The sequence below is a fragment of the Lissotriton vulgaris genome, chromosome 1_1 (genome assembly GCF_964263255.1).
Source record: "Lissotriton vulgaris chromosome 1_1, aLisVul1.2, whole genome shotgun sequence".
Lineage (NCBI taxonomy): Eukaryota > Metazoa > Chordata > Amphibia > Caudata > Salamandridae > Lissotriton > Lissotriton vulgaris.
Genome location: NC_141685.1, coordinates 189,517,909 through 189,543,566, shown reverse-complemented (window position 1 = coordinate 189,543,566; position 25,658 = coordinate 189,517,909). Strand labels below are relative to the sequence as shown.

Genomic DNA, 25,658 nt, shown 5'->3' with positions numbered 1-25,658 from the left:
CACACATTATATTATCATACATATGAACACTTCTGTAGCGTATTAGCAGATTCTGATCTCTGGGCACATGTCATATGATATTGCTGAGGATTTTAAAAGAAATCCTGTGGGCATGGAGAGGGACCCGCTGGGGTACTGGAATAAGTAGATGATGTAGCCAAGGTATAGTAGTTAAATAGGTTTATTGATGAGTATAAGTCCTCAGTACAGGATTACATAAAGCCCCACCAGAAGCAGCTCCCCTGATGCTCAGCCCATTCACAGATAATCAGGGAAGATGTATTGCACTTAAACCAAGATACAACAGCTACGTTTCTGTTTTTTTTTGTTTTTTTAATTCAAAAGAAATTCTGAAAAATGCTGTTTAATTTCAATATTAATGCCGCTAAATGTACTAATTTATGCCGCAATTTCCTGGGATGGGGGGTCTGATTTACAAATTTAAGGGGGGGTGGTTGTATCTGCGCATGCTCACTGGTAGAAAGGTTGCCTGAGCTAGCGAGCATGCGCAGCATCAGGAAGCACGTGCGCTTCCTTTAGCCTAACGCGCAGCAGTAAAATGCCTTATCTGTGCACGTGCTGAACAGTTGAAAACACTGCGCGTGCTCAGTTCTAGAAAGTGTCTTTACTCTACGCACGCTCATTTGTAGGAAAACTTGGTACCTCTGCGCATGCGCAGCCGTTCTTCTCTCGAGCCCCTTCTCAATCCCAGACGACCAATCTTCAATACCCCATTCTGTTTACCACCACTCACTCCGAGCCCGGACATTAATGAGAGCAGGTAAGGGATGCCACGGGGTGAGACACCCGACTGACTGCTTTACCCACACTCTCACCTCTTGCTGCCTCGCACTGCTGTCCGACCCCCTGTTTGCGGTGGCTCCTGCGGGCGGTGTTCCGCGCTCAGTGAAACAAACGAACACCAGTGCAAGCGCAACCGAACTAGGATATTTCGAACCCGGATATTTGAATCGTGTCTCGCGCTCCTGTAGCCAATCAGCTGCTGCATCATCGGGTACGCCTCCGCCAATTAATGCGCACGAGGGCGTAGGTGGGAGCCGTTCATCTGCTGGTGTATACCCGACGTCATCCAATCAGAGACCTTGAAGGCGGGGCTCGCGCTGTTGGGAGGGTTCCCTCTGCTTCTCAGGCCCAAGGGGTTCCCAGACCCTTCACCTCCCTGGCCCTGGCTGGTCTGTGGTCGCAGGGGGTCTATAGCTGGGCTAAATGTGGGGGTCTTTGGTGGAATAGCAAGAGGCCTAAGGATGAGGTGCACTGGCCACTCCTCTGGGAATGCTGCTGCTGGAACAGCCATTAAATAACAATAGTGGATGTCCGCATGCCTGCCAAGTATCACGCATCAGACGTGACTGTAACGCATTTCAGTGTGGTGTTCAGCATCACCGCACTGAAATGCATTGTGGCGCATTTTAATGCCACTGACTTGTGTACCATCGCTGAAGTAATTGGCCACGGCAGGCTGCTAGCACGCCTGCCTATGACCTGTGCCGGCTCAGCTGCTCCCTGCAGACTTGCCGGCCTGGTCGCTGACACCAGCACAGGCTCAGTCAGTAACAGTTAAGTTGATCTTGTGCACTTCTGCTACAAATGTATCTTAATAGCCGCATTGAAATTCCCGCCGTGGCTGAGACACTCAGACTAGAACCAGGCTGCCTGACGTCACCGGGCCGAGAGGCCTACTGGGCGCTGGAAGCCCGTCACTGTGTCCTGTCCGCGTCCCGGCCGGCATCCTCATAATAAGTCAGTCAGTACGCTGCGCACTGTAATACTGTCATCGACAGCATCAGCATGGTATCTGAGAGGCCTCGGGCGCGCCAGAGTGTGACAGTTATGCGGTTCACCGACGGATATAACTCACTCACTCAGACACTAGTGGAGGAGTCACTGACACCTGTCTGCCGGGTGCATGATGCCGAACTTGTGCACACGCGAGACTGTAAGTTACTTGGCCAGGCAACCTGCCTGCCACTTTAGTAGCACTATGTAGTAGCACTGTGTTGTCAAACTCAAACTGCACACTACATGATGAAGTCTGTTACGGCATATTTATTGTTCATGATGCAGCCGCGCTTTAATTAGGGCATGAGCCAGTAAGTAATTTGTTTGCCGGCATTGGTGGAGCCTGTGTGTGCTCTGCTGCACAGCACTGCAAGAAGACATACTTTATCTGTGGCATAACATCGCTTGACAGGAGCAGAGGTAGTCATTGCTTTAGTTTTGCTTAAAGTTGATCGAGCGTTTGGATCTTATTTTAGCTTTGCGTGTTTTGAGTAAATGCATTTAAACTCGGCTTTTATGTAGTTGACTACGGACTGTGCTTTTGCTCAGCCGAACATTTTAGGCAGAGAGAGCAACTCTAGTCCAATAAGCAGCAATGGAGGGCCACATTATGAAGCCAGGTTTACTAGATTATGCAGCATGAAATGTAAATTGCGTGGCATAATGCTGCACATTGTGGAGCAGTATTATTTTGGTATTTTGACTCAAATTATTACTGCCTGGGTAAAAGATTTACATTGGTAGGACTAGTTTAACAAGTACTCTGCAGCAGGAAGAAAAGCTCCGCTGAAGGGCGAACCAGTAAAGCATATGCTGTAAGTGAGTGTGTTTTTAAAATGACATTTACAGTTTGTTTGATACCGAGTATGCGCTGTTCGCTTAGTTTAGTAACGCGTGCAAGTAAGTGTTAACTAAACTCGCAGTAGTAGTAGGCAGCGCACCGGACCCCAGGGCCACTCACTCAATTATTCTGCTGTGACATTTTAAAAATAATTTTTGAAATAATAGTCAGCCTGCCTGACTGTGACCGCAATGTGTCTCACAGGTTCTCCTGAGGCTTCAACAGCATGGTATCACAGAAGTGCAGACTGTGGCAGCCAGAGTCATCTGACTAATTAATTTATGTCAACGGACCTGAGTGCAAGAATTGCCAGTCGTTCTCTAGGGCAGGAATGGGGTGCACTGGCAGAGCTGTGTGTCAGTAAGTGTGCATGAATAGCCGGTCGTTCTCTAGGTCAGGATTGGGGTGCACTGGCAGAGCTGTGTGTCAGTAGGACTGCATGAATAGGCTGTTGTTCCCTAGGACTGGATTGGGGTGCAATAGCAGCGCTGTGTGTCAGTAGGAGGGTATGAATAGCCGGTCGTGCTCTGAGACAGGATTGGGGTGCACAGGTAGAGCTGTGTGTCAGTAGGAGTGGAAGAATAGTCGTTCAGTAGGACAGGATTGGGGTGCACTGGCACAGCTGTGTTTGAGTAGGAGTGTATGGATAGCCGGTCTTGCTCTAGGACAGGATTGGGGTGCCCTGGCAGAGATGTGTGTCAGTAGGAGTGCAAGAATAGCTGGACTTTCTCTGGGAAAGGATTGGGGTGCACTGGCGGAGCTGAGGGCGCGTCTTCATGCAGCTTTAGAAAGACGTGTTCCATTGACAGAGCTATGCGTGATTCTCAGTGCAGGAATGGCAGGGGGTTCTTTAGGTAAGAATTGGGGTGGACTAGCAACGCTGCAATTCTCAGTGCAAAATAGCAAGGGGTGCTGTGGTGCAGGAATGAGGATCACTGACAGAGCAGTGTGTGTGTTGGCGTAGCTGGTGGTACATCAGTTTGAGGTTAACGTCATCTAGAAGATCGGCTCAAGACTCCGTGCTGAAATAGTGTGGGTTGCCTGAAGTGGGGACGGGTTTGGATTGGCAGGGCTGTGTTTTGGGGCCTGCTATGAATAGCATGTTCTGCTGCAGGTCATAATTGGGGTGTGTTGACAGAGGTCTGCGTTGCCACAATAGTGCGTGCGTTTCTGTGTCGTGTAGTTGTCACCCTACAGTAGGGAACAGCACATTTGTGGATAGCATAACTATTTGAATGGTGCCAGACTGATTCCATGCACCCCCTCAGGATATGTCATCTTATAGGCCAGCTATCTCATAGTCCCACCATAAGCCCCACTAACCTTAGGCGGGTAGCAAATGGTTCTAGCATCCACTGAACATGACTATCCTGATCGCCCAGGAATGATGGTAACATATCCAGGACCCTTTCGCTCAGTCACTCAGGCTGTCTTTCTCTCAGAGGAATATTCAGTGGGGCATTTTCAATTTTTATTGAACCAACGTGATTCTTGGATAAAATATATGTGCTGCAATGATCAATAGACAGAAGCAAATGATAGTTATGAGAAGTATTAGGACAGTGAACAAAATGAAAAGTTCTACCATCGTAATAAAACAATGTATATATGCAAGCATAGAAAACAATATTGAAATCAGGCAAACTCCTACTATGCGCCCCCTAAGCTCTAGAGTGTGTGTGTATGTTTTCTGACTTGAATCCCCATACTGGATGATCCAACCCGTTACCTGAAGGGAAAGACTGTAGGTCCCCTTCGTGCTCACGAGTAGGACTCCCCTTGTAGAGATAGCAGCAGGCTCCTGGGCCAAAGCATCAGCATGTAGCAACCTCGCAGATAGCAGCAAAGCACTCCTCTGCCAACACTCGGAAACTGATGCTTATTTATAACAAATGGCATCCTTGCTTTGGGCCTTGGTCAAACCGCTACTTTTTTAATGTGTTATAGATAGTTTTGTTGCCATATGTACTAATAATCACATTTGCACAATGCAAGTATTAACCATGTACATGATGTGTAAAAGGTATCATGATAGTATTCTTGCATAGTTGGTTTGCAAGCAAGTATCGCTTCCTAGAAACTAATCTGTATTGTCACGGTTGCAAATGTCTGGCAAAATTCATTGTGTGAGAGTGAAGGCAACTTTAGGAAGAAACCTGTGTACATGTTGAAAACGGCAGTGTTTCCCTCTTGGCCTAACTGGAACACATGACACCCACTCCAAGGACATAAATCAACTAAAAAACTATCTTAAAAAGCAAATCAATGCAGCAGCATATGCAAAAGGATTTATAAAATGTACTCTCAAAAAATAAAGCTGAAACTTGTTTAAAAGCAATCATGATTTAGAAGCCCAAAGGATGTTAAAAACATGCCCAATGAAAAATTCCCACCAAACGGAACCTCCGAATGTTTGTGTTCCGAGTGGTTGACAAAATATTTCTGTTCCCAGCAACCACAGACGATGATCCCAGGGGCACACTTCTGAACAGGTTTATAGAGAAAATGTGTTCCCATTCAAACACCCTCCGCAGCCATTGAGGGAGTGAATATAGGCTGTTGGGGTTCCGCAGTACCAGAGTCTATATCCAACCCATCCAGGGCAGAAGCATCCCAGAGAGTCTCGGAGAATGCGGACTGGAGCAATGGAATGCGCAGTGGACAGCTATACATGTGTCCATCAGTATATGTATGTCTGAAGGCTCAACCAGTTGCAATCCCAGGCACACTTGAAAGTGCACATCAGATGGGGGAACACAGGCTGCATGCAGTGAAACAACACATGCCAAAATTATAAGAATCAATGCTCTTTCAGTTCACAAAGCAAGGGTGCTCCACACCAATGCACTATATGCTCACGGCACAGTAGCAGACGAGGTAGTGCCAGCTCTATTTGATCTTGAAATTGGTCATCCATTGCAGAGCAAAAATATTACAACAACTGTCCCAGCTATCAGGAAGAGGACCAGCGGAATACCTCCAAAGATGCTGCAGAGGACTGAGTGAATAAAAAATTGAATGACTCAGAAAACTGTTAGAAGGGTGATAACCAACCCAGAGCCTATACTTTTTGAAAAAAAGTGCTATTCAGGGGGCGTGGCCAAGATGGCGGGCTGAGCGGTCGCACTTGCCGAGGGCTCCCGGACCCCTGAACTCCTGCATCGCTCGGAACCGCTGATTCCCCCCCGGATCACGCGGCCACTGAGCCTGGTGCTTGCGGCGGAGGTGTGGAGAGCCTGCTGAGCCTGGTTTGCGCCGTCGGGGACGAGATTTTGGCCGATATAGCCCAGGTCGGACCCCGTGTACGACCCGAGTGAGAGCTGGCAGCCGCGAGTCCCCCGACCCTCGGAGCGCGACGAGGTGACCGGCCTCTGAGGTGTGAAGCCCGCTGTGGTGCATGAGCTGTTGGAGTGGGTTTCGGAGACGGCTTCGCGTGAGGCTGGGAGCTGTCCAGCAGCGGTAGTGCGGAGCCGAGCGGAGCGGAGCGGAGCGGAGGTGCGGAACGGTGGCGGAGTCGGCGCCACCTCGCTACGCCAGCCCGTGGCTTGACGTGGCCTGCTGGAGGAGGTCGCCTCGGCTGGTTAACTGTGCGGAATTGGAGACCGAGTCCCCCGAAGCTGATCTCTCCCTGGAGTGGCGGCCACTGGTGACTGTTGCATTGTGACTTGGCCCCCGAGCCGGGTATCTGGCTCTCGGATCGAAGAAGGAGTGGGTCTCCATTTTGGGTGCTGTCCCTACGACACTACTGAGCGGCCATTTTGTGGAGCTCGGCTGGGCAGCCCGTCCCTCCTGGTGCTCTTTGTGTGGATCGCCCCCGGCTTGCATACAGTTGCTTTCTCTGCTGTTCAGCGAGCCTCAGGGTCCATTATTGTGCTGCAATGTCGAATGCAAGGGGACAGCGGAGAGGTGATCGGACCTTGCCGGAAATGCTGGGAAGGGGCGCCCTGCGCTGCGGAGGCGCTCAACCGGCCGCGACTTCCCCGGCACCGACTAGGGGGGCAGAAGGTGGCGAACCCCCGGTGACGAGGTCCTTTCTCGAGTCCCTGTTCAGCACCCTGCGGGAAGACTTCCATGCACTCAAGAATGAGGTGGCCGGGGAGGTCCGCGAAGTGAGGAGAGAGATGGACTCCCTGGGGGACCGGGTGAACACAGTAGAGGAAGCGGGCCACTCCAGGGATGAGGAGATCACCCATCTGCAGCAGGAGGTCCTACGGCTCCGGGAGCAACAGATTGAGCTACAGGCCCACGCCGAGGACCTTGAAAATCGGTCCAGGCGGAACAACATACGGGTCCGCGGAGTGCCGTCCGGTGAGGAGGGTGAAGATGTGACGGCATATCTGGTGGCCCTCTTCCGAGCGATCCTGGGTGAGCCGGAGGACTTTCGGATTCGCATCGACCGGGCGCACCGGGTGGGTCGCCCCCGCAGAGCCACGGCGCCTGCGCCGGACATTCTGGCCTTTCTCCCGGACTTTCCTCTGAAGGAGCGGATCCTCCGCGAGGCGCGAAGACAGCAGCCTTATCGATTCCGGGACCATCCTGTGGCACTGTTTCAGGACTTATCCACAGTCACGTTGCAGAAGAGGAAATCCTTCAAGATCGCTACGGACTTCCTTCGCGAACACGAAACGCAGTACTCCTGGGGGCACCCCTTCCGCCTGATTTTCAGGTGGAACGGTGTGCTACATCAGCTTCGGTCCCTTCAGGATGTCTGCGCGGTACTGGGCCTCACTGCAACGGACACGGACACCCCGGCCCCGCGACGGAGGCGCAGCACCCGCGACGGTTGGCAACGAGCCGAGGGGGGGGCCTCTCCCCCGGCGGAGCGCCCGGGCTCGCCTGCAATTCGGGCTGAAATGGCGGCTGCCATCCAGGAGGCCTCCAGAGTGACGGCGATCGGCGAAGTGGCCTTGACGGCCTGAACTCACTCCGGGGGGAGTCTATTTTAGCTCATTCTCACTGCAGGTGCGGGGTTTCGGGGGGTGGCATGGGAGGAAGGGCGAGTGCAGGAGGTGGTGGCTGGACGTCCACTAGGTTGACTTTCCACGGCCTTGCCCGTTTTGGGCCGGACTGGGACAATGTCTTTTTTGAAAGGTTTTGGAAGCGGGGGAAGGGGTCGGGGTGGACGGGCAGCTGTTTTGATCTTGGGTCCTAGAGGGGGGATTGGTAGAGGGGGGTGGTGTGGATTTGTTGGGGTAGGGGCGGGGGGGGTTTCTTTGGTTGTGGGGTGTTGGGGTTCGGGGACTGTACTGTGCCACTGGTTGCTTAGACGTTGCTATGTTTTGAGGTCTCGAAGGGTGCCCTTTGTGTTTGCTGATGGGGCTTTGCCTTGTGATATGTGCTCCTTGAACTCTCTCTTTGATGGCTCTTAAGGTGCTTACACTCAATGTGAAGGGGCTGAATAACCCGGTTAAGCGGCGGGCAGTGTTATCCCTGCTGGAAAACTCACAAGCGGATATCTGCCTGTTGCAGGAGACCCACTTGCTGGCTAAGGACTGCCCGCGGATGCGAACCCCCAAGTTCCCCACACAGCTATTCTCCTCTAGCACTTCCAAGACGGCAGGGGTGGCCATTTTGTTTTCTAGAAGGTTCAGGGGAGAGGTGGTGAGCAAGGTGGCGGAGCAGAAAGGAAGACTCCTGGTGTATAGAATCAAGGTGGGGGGCTTCGCACTGACTGTAGGCTCCATCTACTGCCCTAATGATCACCAGGACCAATTCTTACACAGGGCCCTGGACGACGTTGCATTCACCTCTGATAGGCACATAGTGTTGGGAGGTGACTTGAATCTGGTTTTTGACGCGGCGCTGGATAGGTCTGTGCAGCGGCGCCAGCAGTTGGGCGAGCTTTCGGGCTCGATTCGAACTCGACTTGCGGAGCTGGACCTGCATGACATGTGGCGCTGCCTCCACCCTACCACTCGCGCATACTCTTATTTCTCCCATGCCCATAGATCTTATGCGCGCTTAGACCACCTCCTAGTGTCAGGCCCGATGCTCCTTTTGGCCCCGAATGCGGACATGGGAGTCCTCTCTCTCTCTGACCACGCCCCAGTTGAAGGCGCTTTCGCTCTACCGCCGGTGGCTCGGTCGAGGGGGGTTTGGCGGCTTCGAGATACGCTTTTGCACAGGCGATCGGTAGTGGATCAGATCAGGGCGGCCATTTTGGCTTTTCAGACCGTGAACGATAATGGGGATACCTCCCGCGCGACACAGTGGGCGGCCCTTAAGGCCGTGCTCCGAGGCGAGTTTATCGCGATCTCCGCCGCTGAGAATAGGGACCGGCAAATTAAGAGAGAGGAGCTCACCCAGCAGGTGAGGGAGCTGGAGCAGGTTCATCATAGGACGGGTGCCCCCAGGGTGTGGCGGCAGCTGAAGGCGGCGCGGAAGCTCCTGGCGGCCCTGGACACGGATCGGGCGGAGTACGCGGTGCTCCGCCTGAAGCACAAATATTACACGGGAGGCGATCGGTGTGGGCGGCTCCTGGCTAACAAACTAAGGGTGCAGCACGAGCAGCACCGAGTGAAGGAACTGCTAGACCCGGCCGGGGGCCGGGTCACGACCGACGAACACATAGCGGATGTCTTCCGCGGCTTCTATGCGGACCTTTACTCCGGGGAACCCCCTTCGGCCCAGGCTGAGGGGGACTACCTGGACTCGGTTCCGCTCCCGTCGCTGACACAGGACCAGGCCCAGTATCTGGAACGTGACTTCCGTATTGAGGAGGTGGTCACGGCGATATCCCGACTCAAACTGGGCAAGGCCCCGGGTCCGGACGGCTTCATCCCGCTGTTTTACAAGACCTTCTGTCAGGAACTGGCACCTCTGCTGACTCGCCTCTTCAACTCTTTCGCAGACCCCGGAGCCATCCCCTCCGAATTTCTCCAGGCCACGGTCTCCGTGATCCCTAAACCGGGCAAGGATAAGACCGCCTGTGGGTCCTATCGTCCTATTTCGCTGTTGAATACCGATTTGAAGGTGTTCACCAGTATCTTAGCGTCGCGCCTGGCGTTGCATCTCCCCGGCATGGTCGCCCCGGACCAAGCGGGATTCGTGCCCGGTAGGCAAACGACGGATAACACGAAGAGGGTGACGCACATTCTCGAGAAGGCTTCTAGGATCCCTGGAGAGAGGATGCTCCTGTCCATAGACGCGGAGAAGGCTTTTGACAGGGTGCACTGGCCCTACCTTGAGAGGGTTCTGAGCAAATTTGGGATAGGGGAGAAGTTTCGACACCTGATCTTTAACTGCTACAGGTTCCCATCTGCGGTGGTCCGGGTGAACGGCGGCAGCTCTCGGCCCTTCCCAATTGAACGGGGCACGAGACAGGGATGCCCACTCTCCCCCCTGCTCTTTGCTTTGTACATGGAGCCATTTGCCCAGAGGGTTAGGCAGAACCCTGACATTATCGGTGTCCAGATGGGCGGGTTTCGCCACGCGATAAGTTTGTACGCGGACGATGTCATTCTGACGCTGGATGACCCGCGGAGATCACTGCCGGCTTGTGTGGAGGAACTGAATTTATTCGCTGACGTTGCGGGCTTTAGGGTGAACCTGGGTAAGTCAGCCGCCCTGGACATCTCGCTATCCGTTGCCACTAGAGTGGAACTGCAGAGGCTTTATCCTCTGAGCTGGTCCAAGGACCGGATCCCTTATTTGGGGATCCTGCTGGCGCCCACCCTCCCGGAGATGGTTAAGGCCAATTACGCAGCTCTGGGCACGAAAATCAAGGAGGAACTGGGCCGGTGGGATAGGGGCACGCTGTCACTACTGGGTAGGGTGGCCGCAGTGAAGATGACTCTTCTTCCTCAGGTGCTCTACCTCTTCAGGGCACTGCCGCTCCACCCTCCTGCGGGGTGGCTCGCAGAGACTCAGACTGCCATTGCACGCTTCGTGTGGCAGGGCCGCAGGCCGAGGATCAAGAGAAGCATCGCTATGCTCTCACCGGAATCCGGAGGGTTGGGGATACCGGATTTACGGAAATATTTTCAGGCCGCTCAGCTCCGATACCTCGTGGAATGGAGCCGGTGGGAATCTGATAAACACTGGTTGTTCCAAGATCAAGCGGTGGCGGGTAGGACGCTGCAGGAGGTACCGTTCTTGCGGCGAGCCCATCGGCCCCCCAATCTTTATGCGTCTTTGGTGACGCGGGCCCCGCTCCAGACGTGGGACTCGGTAGCTGCCAGATGTGAGTTGACTACTTTCCCCTCTCCCTTCACGCCGCTCATTGGCAACCCGGACTTCGGCCCGGGGCTGGAACAGGGAGCCTATGAGCGCTGGCGGGCGGCCCGCTGCTGCACTCTGTACCACTTGTACTCCCCTGAGGGAGTTGTCTCCTTCCAGGACCTGCAGCGAGAATATGGCCTCCCCGAGACGGAACGCATGCGATACCTGCAGGCGCGCCACTGGGCGTTACAACCGCAAGTGCGCGACGCGGCACACAGAGAAATCACGGAGTATGAGCGTTGGTTAATTACTCGCACGTCGGACGCCAAACTGATCTCGGACCTGTATAGAATGTTGCAGCCCCCCTCATTTCACATTCACAACCCTGGTCGGGGACGATGGGAGCGGGAGCTTGGGCGTGAGCTGAGTCATAAAGAATGGGACAACATCTCCTACCGAGCGCGCCACTCGGCCTACCACACAGGTCTCACGGAGACCTTCACCAAAATCTCGACCTACTGGTACCGCACTCCGGAGAAACTGCACGAGATGGACAGGGCGATACCGGGGACGTGCTGGCGCGACTGTGGCCACACTGGTACACTAACGCACATATTGTGGGATTGCCCCCTGTTGGCTCCGTACTGGGAGGAGGTCCTGAGCGAGGTGGACAAATGCTTTGGGATAGAACTGCCTAGGTTCCCGGCCTATGTCCTGTTGGGGTTGCCGAATGGGTTGATGTATCCCCTTAGGTCCAAAAGGGGTAGGCAGATCGCAATTGCACTGGGATCAGCGGTGCAGAATATTCTCATACACTGGCGCACTACAACACTTCCCTCTGTAGTTGGTTGGTTGCACAGATTATGGCATGTTCTTGGAATGGAAAAGATGTCACTGGTAGCCCTGGGGGATACGGATACCTTTGAGGAGTTGTGGGAGCCCTTTCACAGCCTATTGTGTTCTGAGTTCCGTGAGATTACCTGCCCTAGATATCTTCGATTGTTGAGGCTGACACCGCCGCCGGACCCGCCTGCCTGAGTGGGTGGGGTTGGTGTTGCATAGTGGAGATTCCTGTAGAGTTCGCTGAGGCGGAGACTGTAGATGCTGGCACAGTACAGGGGGTGGGTCGGGGTATGGTAGTTGGGGGTTTCCGTTTGGTTAGGTAGGTTTTTGGAGCGGGGTTGTTTCTCCTCCCTTCACTCCCCCCCCTTTTTTTTTTTTTTTTTTCCTTTTGTTTTCCCCTCCTGGTTTTTCCCCCCCCCCTTTTTTTTTCCTTTCCCCGTCCTCCCCCTCCCCTCCTTCGTCCCCCCCCCCTCCCCTCCCCTCCGTGGTTTGTCAGTGCCCACAGGGGCTGAAGCTAGGCTCAAGAGTCAGACAGAGCCTCTTACTGATTTGCAATTGTATTGTTGTATTGGCTGGATGATGCGCACTGCTGAGCGGATCCTGTGGGTCACTTGTTTTTGCCCCTTTGTGTCCTACCCCACCCTGCTTCAATAAAATACTTTAAACCTAAAAAAAGTGCTATTCACTTTTGTACTAGACATGTTAAAAATAAAATATACCCGATCTCCAAAATGTTTGGGGAAGTTAGTTCGGTGTAGTGCCTGTATTTCTGAGGAGGACCATGCCAACTTAAGATCACATGTCTCTTTCGCTGAAGTTAAGGCCACCTCTTTTTCAAACAGTAAGGCTGTCAGTTTGCTCAGGGCGCCAAAATGCACTGTGGTCAGAACAATGAAAGGCCAAAGCATCTCCTCCCTAACTGTATGGGTAGGTGGAAACGATACTTGTGTACAAGTAACAACGGAAGAAAACGTCACCAAATAGGCAATCCCGGGCTTCATAATGCAGCAATTTTGATCGTTTAACATCAGGGAACTCCCGTTAGACGGCAGTCTGAAAGTCAAACGTAACAGCCGCCGGGGGAACCTTTCAGGTAGCAGGACAGGTTCGCCACAGAAGAATTACAAGCCCTGTGCAAAGAAATGTCCTTGCATATCAAGGATCAACTCAAAGTACTCTTGCAGTCTGAAAATGCTGAAAAATACTTCAGTTCCCTTATTTGGACATGGAAATATAAAAGGAAGTTCCCAAGACTCCTGTACAAACCCTTCTCCTAACGCTTCATATCTGCACACTTGGTGATGTTGTAGACATTACTGAAAATGAAAAGTCAAGATTGGCAGTGTAATATACCCATGGATTATCCAATCTGCTGATTCAATTTCAGCATCTGTGAAATGTAACTTCTCTAGCTTTTCTATGTGTAACATAGTGTACTTAGCATCCTTGTGGGCCAGAAGTATCTGTTGTTCTGTAAGATGGTATGGGAAAACATATTCGAGACATGGATATGTTGCAATGGCACGTGTCTAAAATATAATGTTTGTAATTTCAAGAACAATAGCATAATATACCTAAATTGTGGCCCTCCATATTGTAACACGTAATGTCTTGTTGAACAATGTCTATCGCAGAGGATACTATGTTTTTCAAAGAGTATATGCTAACTGATATGGTGGTCTTACCGTTTTCAAGAGTCTGTTCTAAATTAGTCATATCAATGTTGTGCAATCTATCAGCAGCCTTCCATATTTCATTGTATATGGCATACAAGAAGTGCTTTTGACGTGGTTTTCTAGGACAGGTGCTAACAGACTTGCATCCGAATGAGATCGTCATCTCATACAAATAGTCCTGTGAGGGTTTTGGACTGAGTCAGGGCCATTATCTTTAGAATGCTGGCCTCACTGACTTGGCCAGGGCGACATGGCTCACCTATCCTAATGTTCTTCAGACGACTTAAACACTTGACATAATGCTCACCTGCGGGAACAGTCATCTGTTAATTTCACGATTGTATAGAGCTATGAGGGCTGCCTCAACAAAACCATCACTTAGGGCTCGGGTTGCCTGGGATGGGGACCTGATGGCACCCTTGTGCAACAAGACTTAGAAAGCAGCATGTGCACTAACACACACAGTATCCTCCAATGCACATTTTAAGTTAATACATTTTAACTACTTGCACCGTATATACATGACCCGACAAGACTGTGCCATATTGACCTGGACCGATCTGATGTTTGCCCTAGATGTGGCACTGAAAGGGCTGGTTTTATGCTTCTAGCAAAGGGGTGTCCCAAGGTGCACCGATTTTGGACCCAGGTGGTGGAGCGGGTGAAAGGTGGAACGGTCCCCACTGCACTGCCTTCTGGGGCAAGTCACGAAACCTAGAAAATGCAAGGTGGCATACAGACTATTTGCAAATTCTACTGGTCCTAGCGAGACGCGGGATCGCCAGATTAGGGATGGGAAAGCGTCATCAGTCGTTGAATGGTTAAGGGATGTGGGTGAGTGGACGCTTGCATAGGAGGCCAGTGGGGGAGATTAGAATTGGAGCATGATCTCGGGACATGGAGGGAATTCTGTAGAGATTTTCCAACTCTTGAGGCAACTGTGAGTGATCAACATGCATCCGATGCAACAATGCGACTTTTAATGAGTTGATGCCCTTGATGTGACTATTCCTAAGCTCCTAGATATACGGCAAATGGTACTTGAATATGTAAACATATATTTCTTTACTCGTATCTTGTATTCAGATCCCATCAGACCACATGCTCGTAACTGTACACCTACTGTGACTTTATTGAAAAATAAAAAATAAAGGTTAAAAAAAAACAGGATGCGTGCAACCCTCTCTGTCCTTCTTGATTACTCACAACTACTTCCAGGTCCCTCATCCAGACTCCTAGCTAGCCACTGTTCTTCATTACTCCTCTCATCCACACTCAACTTCTGCCCCGTTTATCTTCCCTCCTCCCTCTCTATGGCCGCTTCTTTCCCTTCTTCAGTCACCTTGTTAGCCTTTGACTCCCTTCTTTTCAGCCCCTGCTCTTCTGTGCCCATTTTTTTCCTCAAACTGAACATTGCTCTACGCCCTTTCCTTCGGCCCTGTCATCTGCCACTCTGTTGCTTCTGTATTCCCTTTCTTCCCTCACCCCTCCCATTCCCCTACATCCCTCCTTCCCCATCTTATTCCTTTCTGTTCTACTCTCAGTATACACTTCCTTCTTTCTTTGCCCTCTTACATATCTTGCAAGAACTCTCCCACCGGCACCCACTCATCCAATTCTGGAATACTCCCTCACTCCCTTTTCTGCTTTCCCATCTGAAGAGCAGTGCTGGAGGTGAAATGAGGGGACCCTTTCCTCACTCACCTGCTCCTCAGCCTTCTGCCTCAACTTTTTCCACCCACTCCCCTTCTAGCTATCCATTCTCCAGGGATGTGGAATTCCTATAGCCCGACGCCCAGGACATATTGTTTGGGGTCAAGGGCAACAAGTTTTAATGTGTATTTTGTCATTGGGACAAGTAGGCCCAACCCCCTGCAGCACAAACCCTTTGGCTGCCAGTTTGCAGTACCACATTAAGAATCAGGGAAGAGTACTGCCTGCAGTTAAGTTATTATTTGTGTGCATGTGTTAATGCTGTTCAAACTTGTATTTATGGTTCATTAATTGAAAGCCTTTATTATTAGGTTGAGCGCTCTAAGTAAATATGCGTTCTGACTTTCAAAGTTTAGCAACATGAGGCTATGCATGATGCTCACAGAATGCTCTCTGATTAGATGCAAATATTTGCAGAAGCTTGAAAGCAAGATTAATGTTTCTTTGCTTTCAATATAAAATGTTCCTAAAAAATGAAAATAGTGAAAAAAAACATTTTGCTAAGCTACTGTAAAATTTCAGGTACCATTTCTTTGCAGCATCATTTCGTAAAATGTGTTGATGCATGCTAGTATTTCCCATAAATATTCATATTGGAAAATTTGTGTAACCAGTTTCAATAAGATTATGGGAAACAAAAAGAAACAAGCCTTGGCAAAGCCAGTAGGTCTGACATTGGTGGTCAGCTTTTTAGTTTTGGCAATGCATGATTTTTTTGGCATGGCTTTTGTAAAACCTTATTGATGTGAGAGCTGCAGGGCCCTCACTATTATAACAAACATTGGCAAACGCAAAAATAGTTTTTGGTCTCAAAAAAACACACACTGCCACATTAGTTATTGGTACTGAACAAAACTACTTAGTGTACCGATATGCTCCTTGTGAAAGAGCAGAATGGTGTCACCTAAAGTGAAGACAGCCGATTCAGAGAGAGAGAGAATTTTAATAAACACATTAACGCCAGACCAAATTAGGGGCCCAATTATTAAAGAAAGTCTCAAAAGTGCACCTTTGGCATATGGCTTTCGTGAATTTACATTAGTAGGGCAAGAAATTGTACTTCTATAAAATATTTGTGAACTGCATTTTGGCATGAGCAACTATGCATGTGTAAATTTGCCCATGTGGAAACCTGGATGTTTGAAAGTTCATTTTCCCTCCAACTACTTTTTTCCCAACTCTGAAAGAAGGTTTTCGTCTGCCACTCTCAGGAGTAAATTTCCAACATTTCTCAATATGGTAAAGATTAGAGAAATGCCCTGAAGATTAGCCTTGTCTGCTCGCGCCACACTACCTAGAGGGTGAGCAGGGGTTATTTTTAGAAGTAAGTCCCTTGCCCTGACGAGAGGAGAGGGTCCCTGCTTGTCACAAGTACTTACCTGTGCCAACAAGAGACCCCCAAATCTAACAGCAATCTATCAGAAAAGCAGCTTAAACTTCCAGTGCTTCGTAGCGTGAATATTTTGCTGAAGTTCTGCTCGCACTATGAGCATCTCTAAACGAGTAGACTGGAGTCTGACCCAACAGGGATAAAAAAATATCTGGAGGAAATAGCCATGGCCTGGGTTGAGTTGGTGGGGACAAAACTTTTTGCAAGAACTGATAGGTATGCAAGAATTGCTCCTCGCCATTGCAGGTATGGGGGAGGTAGTATAGGTAAATCCCAGTGTCTACAGCCGCTTATATGTGAAATTTAAAATGCCTTTAAGACTATCTTGGCACCGAGGCTAGTTGAACTATATCAAAACTTTGTTGATAGGGGACATGACCACCCCACAGTAAGAGAAGCACTTGTAACATTTATCTTAAAACCTGGTAAGTCTCCTCTGGACTGCAGATCATACTGTATATTGATCCTTATGTATGTTGACAATAAGTTTCCTAGCTCATGTTATTGCCAATAGACGTAACCCACTACGGTGCATCCGATACACCCAGGGGTCAATGCCGTAGCTGTGTTCTTGGGAAAGGTGTTCACTTCACTGGAGTAGCCCTTCCTATTTGCCGTACTGTGCAAACTGGGGATAAGTGCTAACATTCTAGATCTAATTAGGCTCCTTTACACTGAACCCATGGCTAAAATAATTCTCGATAGCTGTTTGTCACCAGCGTTTCGCATATACCAAGGTACGCCACTTGGCTATTCACTATCGCCTCTCCCATTTGCACTGGCCTTGGAGTCTGTGGCAACCTTGCTGTGAAAAAATCACTTGCAAAGGGGTATCATATTCCAATATAAACGGGTATTATTGTCTTTATATGCCAACGTTGTCCCTTTGTTTGTTAAAAATCCTGATGTGAACTTAATGCCAATAAGTGGACAAATAATCTGGTTTGGTGCCATGTTTGGTATACATATCAGGCGCAATTAATCGGAGATGTTTCCTCTCAGAGAAGCATCACAAGAACCTCAGCTGAGTTGCCTACTGCAGTGGTGTGCAGGATCAATGTGATATCTTTGCTTACAGATGGATAAGACAAACACCTGGTCTTACATGACAAAACTAAAGGATGGGGTGGACAGATAAATAGATCACGTTACTCTTATCTATTGCAGGTATGGTTGCCATTATTAGGGTAATGGTTCTCCCACAATATTTCTATTTGTTTAACAATATTCCCTTCCCACAGAGCAAATATTCATTTGCAAGCCTACAATCACTTCAAATTCAACTGGTGTGATGGAAGGGCCTCAAGCTTCCTTTTGTCAGATTGTTTTAATGTTCTAGACATGAAATGCTACTATCATGCCACGGTATTGCATTACACAGTTTTCTGGTATCATCTCCAATGTAGAACTAAACACATACCATTGAATGGGATCCAATAGCTGCGGGGATATAAAAAACATATGTGGCAGTCCCTCTACCTTATCCCACACAGCTGATACAGACTATGTGCTGCTTTAACTGGTCACTGTGAACTATGGCAAAGTGCTGCAGCCTCACTCATATATTCTCCTGAGTTGTAGTTAATTGACAACTCTGCACTCCCTCCAATTTTGGGCAAAGGGCTGACTTGAGATGGCTGGTCTTTTGAGGGTGAGCCATCTATATGATGGCAACAAGTTCATAGCGATAGACCAGTTTCTCGATGAAAGACCACTGACGCCCATTGACATGTGTGGCTACCTTAGAGTAAGGGACGCTGTGCACCCAAGATGGCCTTCCTTTTCAAATGTACACACGGATTTCACTTCACTTACACAGATGCTCTAACACCCACAAAATAGAGGCTGGATCTCATGACTGTGTAAACTGATTACTGAATCTATAGTTATAACTGTGACTAATACACTATCTAGATGGGAAGCAGATCTTCAAGAACAAATTGACAAAGTGGTGTTGAAATAATGATGTGCATAAGCTAAGAGTATGTTGATCAACCACGGACAGAAATTGATTCATTTTAAATTCATCAGTTGGATATATTGCTCTCCCAGTTTCCTACACATGATTAACCCAGAACAACTGGTGAAGGGTTTTCTGGGGGGGGGGGGTCTTCTTCCATGTACCATGTCCCTGCCCATTGGTGATGGCATACCAGGGGGAGTTGCGAGAATTATTTGAGAAGTGGTGGTAGCCCATGGACTCTTCACCAAAACTGCTGCTGTCTGGTTAAGTAAACACGTTCCCCAGTCGACCAGTCCGTTATGGGCTCCTTGGTGATCGTGGACATCATGATCGCAGAGATGTTTCTGAGAGTTATATGGTGGTCCGTTAACCTAGCCTGCGCCTGCTATCCCGGCAGTCTCTCTAATATAAAACCTTGAGCATAGATGTTGGAATGGTATACCCTACTGTTATTGTTGCACTTATGAAAACTAACACCCTGCTTCCTGACATGAAAACTATAATGGCATGGTACCTGTGTCTTGTTTGTTTAAAGGTTGGTAGTGTCTTATCTCCTTTTATTTGAAAATGAAAATAAAGTCTTAAAAAGCCTTCAGTGCTTCATTTCTGATATCCTTATGCAAGTCAATTATAAATATTTGTTTTGCAAATGTATTAACTATTTAATTTAAATTCTGCAGGTGACTTGAGGTATGACCAGAAATAGCAAGCTAGTGGTTTGGTCCCATGCAACAGAACGCCAGAGCACAAGGATGATTATTTTGAGAAGGTGAAGATGACCCAGAACTCTAAACATTTACAGCAATTTCCAAAAGCAGGTGTAGTGACAAACTCTGAAAAGAGGAAACTATTAAGCATGGAAGTGACTTTTTTACCTTACACATTTTATTTTGCTTGAACACCAATGTAAGGGAACTTTCAATTAGTGTGAGTTATCAAAATTAAATAGTTTTTTAAAGGCAAATCACACCCAAATGTAAACATCCGTGCAAGTGCTAAGGGAAGAATACTTTCTCGCCGTGGGATGTTAAATTGTTTGCGAAATTTAGCAATTTTAAAAAAACCAATGTGCATGCAATTCTGATTGCAATTAGTTAATCTCTGTTGTGAATCCAAGCTCATGAACTGTTCTAGAGAAGCAACTTCTGATTCAAAAACAAATCAATCACCAGAGCAACAAAAATATTTTCAGAAAAGAAAAGACCAATCACATCAATCAGAGAAGAAACTTCAGTCTGAAGACTCCTCTTATTCAAAAAGAGGGAACACACACTGTATGAAAAAGATATTGTAAGAGGACTTGCCTGAATTTCAGCAAAGCAAAGGCACTGAGAGGTACCGAGATTTGAAACCAACCTAGCCTAAAACATTATTTTATGTTCTATACCTTTATTTAGGAAAAAAAATCCACCTGACACTCATTGCTCCTGGATATCAAAACTCAATCTGCTCGCTTCACTTTAACTCACAGCTTTTATCAATGATTGACATTACGCTAATACCAAACACACTGTTTTCATCCACTCTTAATATTTTTAGCATCATAACAAGAATGAGAGTCTGAAATAAAACTGTTAAAAACAAAATATATAACTTTGTTACCATTTTTATTGTGAAGAGATGTCCATCCCTCAGGTTCATCGGAATGTGAAGACATTAACTCCGGAAATAAACCTTTTAAGTGCACTGATTTTTGGACAACTTTGGTTATCAAGCCAGTATCACTCAACAGGAGAAATCAAACACTGAGGAAAAACGTTATTGGTGTTCTGAAAGCCAGAAGAGCTTCAATCCAAAATTCAGTATCATTCAACATGGGGGAATCTACACTGGAGAAGAACCATTCCTGTGTTCGAAATGTCATGAATGTTACAGCTATGGATTCATTCTCACACAAATTGAGAGAACAGTCGCTGGAACAAAAACCTTGTCAATGTTCCGATGGCCAGAAAAGCTTCAGTTACAAATCTGATCTTGTTTGTAATGAGGGAATGCCCATTGGAGAAAAGCTGTGTCAGTGCTCTAAATGCCAGAAAGGCTGCAGTCATACATTCAGTCTCACTCAACATGAGAGAACACACACTGGTGAAAAACCTTATCAGTGCTTCGAATGTCAGAAAAGCTTCAGTTACAAATCCATTCTCATTGAGCATGAGAGAACACATACCGGGGAAAAGCCTTATCAGTGCTTAAAATGTCAGAAAAGCTTCAGTTACAAATCTAGTCTCATTCAACATGCGAGAACACATACTGGGGAAAAGCCTTACCAGTGCCCTGAATGCCAGAAATGCTTTGGTTACAGATCCATTCTCATTCAGCATGAAAGAACACACACAGGAGAAAAGCCTTATCAGTGCTTGAAATGTCAGAAAAGCTTCAGTCATAAATTCAATCTAACTCAACATGAGAGAACACACACTGGTGAAAAACCCTACCAGTGCTCTGAATGCCAGAAAAGCTTTACTCTCAAAGTCAGTCTCATTCAACATGAAAGAAAACACACTGGTGAAAAGCTGTTTCAGTGCTCTGAATGCCAGAAAGGCTTCAGTTACAAATCCAGTCTCATTCAACATGAGAGAAGGCATACTGGGGAAAAGCCTTATCAGTGCTCTCAATGTCAGAAACGTTTCATTTGCAAATCCATTCTTGTGCAACATGAGAAAACACACACCGGAGAAAAGCCTTATCAGTGCTCTACTTGCCAGAAAAGCTTCCGTCAGAAAAATCATCTTACCAAACATGAGGAAAGAACGCACACATGACAAAAATGTTCAGGTCTCTAAATGCCAGAAAAGCTTCAAACACAAACTCATTCTGATTCTACATACGTGAACATTTATTTTTGTGGTTATAACAGGATTCCTCAAGCAAAAGCTACAATAACCCTGAAATGACAGAGTGTAAAAAACTGCCCACTAGGTTCACGGTTAAAGTAAATTGAAGTTACTAGATCCACATGGCCTACAGTTTTTTTCAAATGTTAAAATGGTTGCATTCTTCATTTTCATTGATACTTTGGAGCAGGGTCAAAGTCTGTGAGATTTATGAGAGTGTTTGAAATGTTACTCAAGTCTGTCTCAACTCTTACTCATTTATGTGCAACAAAGGATAGGACTAATTCTGCCTAGCGACCTTTCAGTGGTAATCCTGACGTGTCTTTATATCACAAACCCTGTTTATTGTTTCATTACACATATATTATGTGACTGAATTGAACCTGCCATACTTAGAGTGGCATGCCTGTCATGTAGCTGACACTGAGCAATTTTTACAGGAATTCTGGCATTTTACAGATTATATCACAATCCTACCTGCCTGCTGCTGATAATTCTGACATGTGATAAACTCTCCTCCAAGTTGGCTTACATTTCAGCGATCGTCCTGACAGTTGACTGCTCTGCTACTCAGCAGTCCCATGTCAAGTGTTAAATCTTCAACCATGCTGGGGTTTTTAGCCAGCAGCTCTCCCTACTGTGGGACTTCTAGTTTTGCTTTTCTTCCATTGTGAATGTGGGGCCTTAAATCTAATCATGCAAAGTGTTCATTATTAATAATCTAAAAATAACTGCAGGTAGAGCACTTTACATGGAGCTTTTTAGATTTGTAGTAACTGGATGCTCCCTTGCTCTAGCAACCTTACAGAGGCAGGTTGTCCAATGCACGCATGGTTGCTACTCTTCATAGTAGCATCCTAAGTTCTAAAGCATTAGTTTGTGCAGGAAGAAGTTTCAAATCTATTCTTCAGCATGGGGTCAGAATTGTGAACAACGACCTCCTGCACTTCTTAGAGGTTATAAAGGATTCTTTTAATGTACTTATTTACTTTTTTAAACATTGCAAAGTTAGAAAAATTATTTGATCTTGGATACAGCTTCCAGAGCAGGGCTCCTATCTTGTGAATTGATATTTTTTTCACTGTGTACCTTTCGGTATTTGTGGCTTGAACAAACAGAATTATATTAACAGCGACGGGAAGGATATAGTTCAGGATTAGCAACTGACAATATTCTGATCCATGGGCAGCTCTCACTTTGAAAATGGTGAAGAGGATTTATAATTGTATTCTCTATGCCACTGGAGGCAAAAGTAGATATTTATGGGACAGTGTGATAATGCAGTGGTTTCTTTAAATTGAAACTGCTGATTTGTTTAATTTTGCAGCTTGTGGGGTGTAACTATCTCTGCTAGTCTCTATAGTATCAAGAGTCTAGTCAGTTAAATTTGGTGAGAAATCTGTACCATCATAAGAATTTTTAGCATTATCTAAACATTAAAGCATTGCAAAACATTAGTTCCTCTGCCTGGGGAGACTCTGTTGACCCAGCAGAATACTCTTCAGGGTGTAATGATCCCGAAGGCGAAGAAATAGCCAATTTGAAATAAAATAAAATGCGGAACAACCTAACAGAAGTAGTGTGTATAAGAACCTGGACAAGCTGTCCATTTAGTTGTAAATGTACACATTCTGAAGATAAGATCTCAGTGGAACAAGGTAAGTCTTAAGAAGAGCACTCACAGCTAACTTTAGAGCTTTAAATATGTATGCAAGGAAGAATAAACTTGGAAATGCTAACTTTGAGAAAACGGTAAGTGTGTTGTGAATGCTAGAATCTATCGAGACAAAAAAATCTGCCTCAATGTGAGACAACCTATGATGAATTAAAACCATATCAGTGTTTTCAATGCCAGAAAAGTGTTTATTGTAAAAGATCTTGACTCTGCTGAGAGAACCTTCCTGAGAACAAACGGTGCCTATCACCACCTCTGGCCTTGTGGTTGGTTGGGGTGGGGTCAACAGTTACCCAAAGCAGGTCAAGGTACTGGAAATGAGTGTCAGAGGAAAAGCCTGTATCATGGCCAATCCAAGTTATAAAAAAGATGAATGTGTAGTTCTGTCCTAGGTTAAACTGTGTGATTTCTTCAGTAGGTAGGTTTGAGGTCAAGGTGCTTCAATCCAAGCCTTGCTTTGGATGGGGCAGACTGAGTGTTTGTCCTGATAATAGAATAGCAGCCACCAGAAATATCTTACACGATGGTGAGTAAAGGAAGTTTAAGGATATCTTGGTGTATTTCAAGAAAGCCAGACACTCCAGGTTGAGATACGTTTATTGAACTATATGTATGAAGATTGCAAAGCTGGTCTATATGCATAACCAGACTCGTGAACTTTGCTGTGTGACAATTTGCACATTGGGCTGCTAGATCAGAAGCAAAAGTGGGTAGCTGAATTATTATTGTCATATGGTTGAGGATGTGAGGTATTATCAAACCAATGTAAATCAAAATATAATAAAGAAAAGAGAAATGTATCATTTTTATTAAAAATGCAGTGTTAAAAACTAGACTATTGCCAATGGGGATTAGTGTACTGTATTCTGCACACACTTCAATACCATATGTTTTAATCCTCAACAAGCAATGGGTATTGATGAGGAAGAAAATGTTAGATGGAAAAAAGGGCAGAGTGGTGAAAAACTCGGGGAGTAGACCTTGAAAGTTAAATTAATGAATCCCTGAAGTGGATTTGATAATATTCATTTGCGCTAATTATTGAGCCGATAGGAATGAAGTCCTCTGAGAAAAACTGTGTTGTAGTGGGTTTAAGGAATGAAATGGATAAGGAATGGGTGGAGTGTATCTATTTTTATATATAGTTCTGAGAATTTGAGGTGAAGCCTTGAAGGCTTAGGATCCAGGCTTGATCTAGCAATTTCAAGATTACATTCAGGACCATGAAGGTGGAAAGTGAAGTCGGTCAAAGAGGAATACTTAAGTATCCTAAATGCCATGACATAATGTTAGTGAAAGAAGCCAAGTCCGGTGTAGAAATCAGGATCGGGGGACAGAAAGGATCTGATAGAACCAGAATACCTTCAAATAGAGATGGAGCGAAGAGGTTGAAGGAGAGATGGACCGAAGAGGTAGAAGGAAAGATAGAGCGAAGAGGTTCAAAGAGAGATGGAGCGAAGAGGTTCAAGTAGACATGGAGCGAAGATGTTCAAGAAGAGATGGGGTGAAGAGGTTCAAGGAGAGATGGAGCGAAGAGGTTCAAGGAGAGATGGAGCAAAGAGGTTCAAGGAGAGATGGAGCGAAGAGGTTCAAGGAGACATGAAGCGAAGAGATTCAAGGAGACATGAAGCAAAGAGGTTCAAGGAGACATGAAGCGAAGAGGTTCAAGGAGACATGAAGCGAAGAGGTTCAAGGAAAGATGGAGCGAAGAGAATTAAGAAGAGATGGAACGAAGAGGTTCAAGGAGAGATGGAGCAAGAGGTTCAAGGAGAAATGAAGTGGCGGTTCAAGGAGACATGGAGCGAAGAATTTCAAGGAGACATGGAGCAAAGAGGTTCAAGGAGCGAAGGGGCTTCAAGGAGAGTTGGAGTTGAGGGGTTTGTTTGATGGTGTTTCTAGATATGGGAATGGATTTCTAGGCCAAGAGCGGGTTTGGACTCTAGGTATTATCTTAATAAACCCTTTGGGTTGAGGTTGAAGCCAGGATTTGACTAGAATTAATTACCTGAATGAAGGAGGAAAGCAGGTGATTGTGGATCAGCTAATGGTACTGGGTGGGGGATTCTGCCAGTCTAACTGATTACACCTTTGGTGAAGATGACCTTTGATACCACTGTGTGGGGTTTCAGGTTCAAGAACGGACTGGTAGCAATTACGGCCCCCAAATATTATAATTCAGGACTTGATTAGTGGGTTGATGCTGACCTGTTCCTGAGGTTTAACAAGTGATTTAGCTGAGAAGATTTTTGGGGAGAACAACTCCAACTTCACAAGGAATAAACCCAATGCATAAAAAAGGGGGCTCATGAAGGTTTTGCTAGTTTTAGATCATAAACGTATAGTTCAATCTGGGTATAATTCTATCATGATTTTCTTTACACCTTACCAAAAAACGTAAATGATGCCCGGTTCCACCCCTGGTACTGATGGGATTCTGCATGACAAAATAAAAAATGACGAATGTCTAAAAAAGTTTGGCCTGGTGAAAGAATATGCTCACGAGAGGATAGGTCTCCTATTTGCTTGATTCAAGTGTTTTGAGGCTGCATTTGATACAAGTCAGTGGGGTAGCTTTATTGAGTACAAGTACTACACTATGCAATTGACAAGGTCATCTTAGAATGAATTCCGAAAGCTTAACACAAAAAACAACACCCTGCCAGCAAATAAATGCTTAAAAGCAACCCCCAAAAAACAAAGTACTAGTCGTTAGGATAAAAGCATGCTACATTGAATTGGAAATGCAAAAAGAACAATTGATGG

General features: G+C 46.9%; 1 protein-coding gene across 2 annotated transcripts; it reads left to right on the top strand.

Moving 5' to 3' along the window:
• Positions 1-651: 651 nt before the first annotated feature.
• Positions 652-23,728, top strand: LOC147738141 (uncharacterized). Of its 2 annotated transcripts, none has more exons than XM_086952158.1 (2): positions 652-781; positions 19,067-23,728. In XM_086952158.1, the coding sequence occupies exon 2, from the start codon at positions 20,201-20,203 to the stop codon at positions 21,146-21,148; it is 948 nt and encodes a 315-aa protein (XP_086808284.1). In that variant the 5' UTR covers positions 652-781; positions 19,067-20,200; the 3' UTR covers positions 21,149-23,728. The 2 variants fall into 2 exon arrangements, with proteins under 2 accessions (XP_086808284.1, XP_086808285.1); XM_086952159.1 differs by lacking the exon at positions 652-781 and adding an exon at positions 1,187-1,957.
• Positions 23,729-25,658: the final 1,930 nt, after the last annotated feature.

Bases quoted from the DNA above. Each gene is read 5' to 3' on its own strand.
- LOC147738141 (XM_086952158.1), top strand. From the start codon at position 20,201: ATGGGGGAATCTACACTGGAGAAGAACCATTCCTGTGTTCGAAATGTC.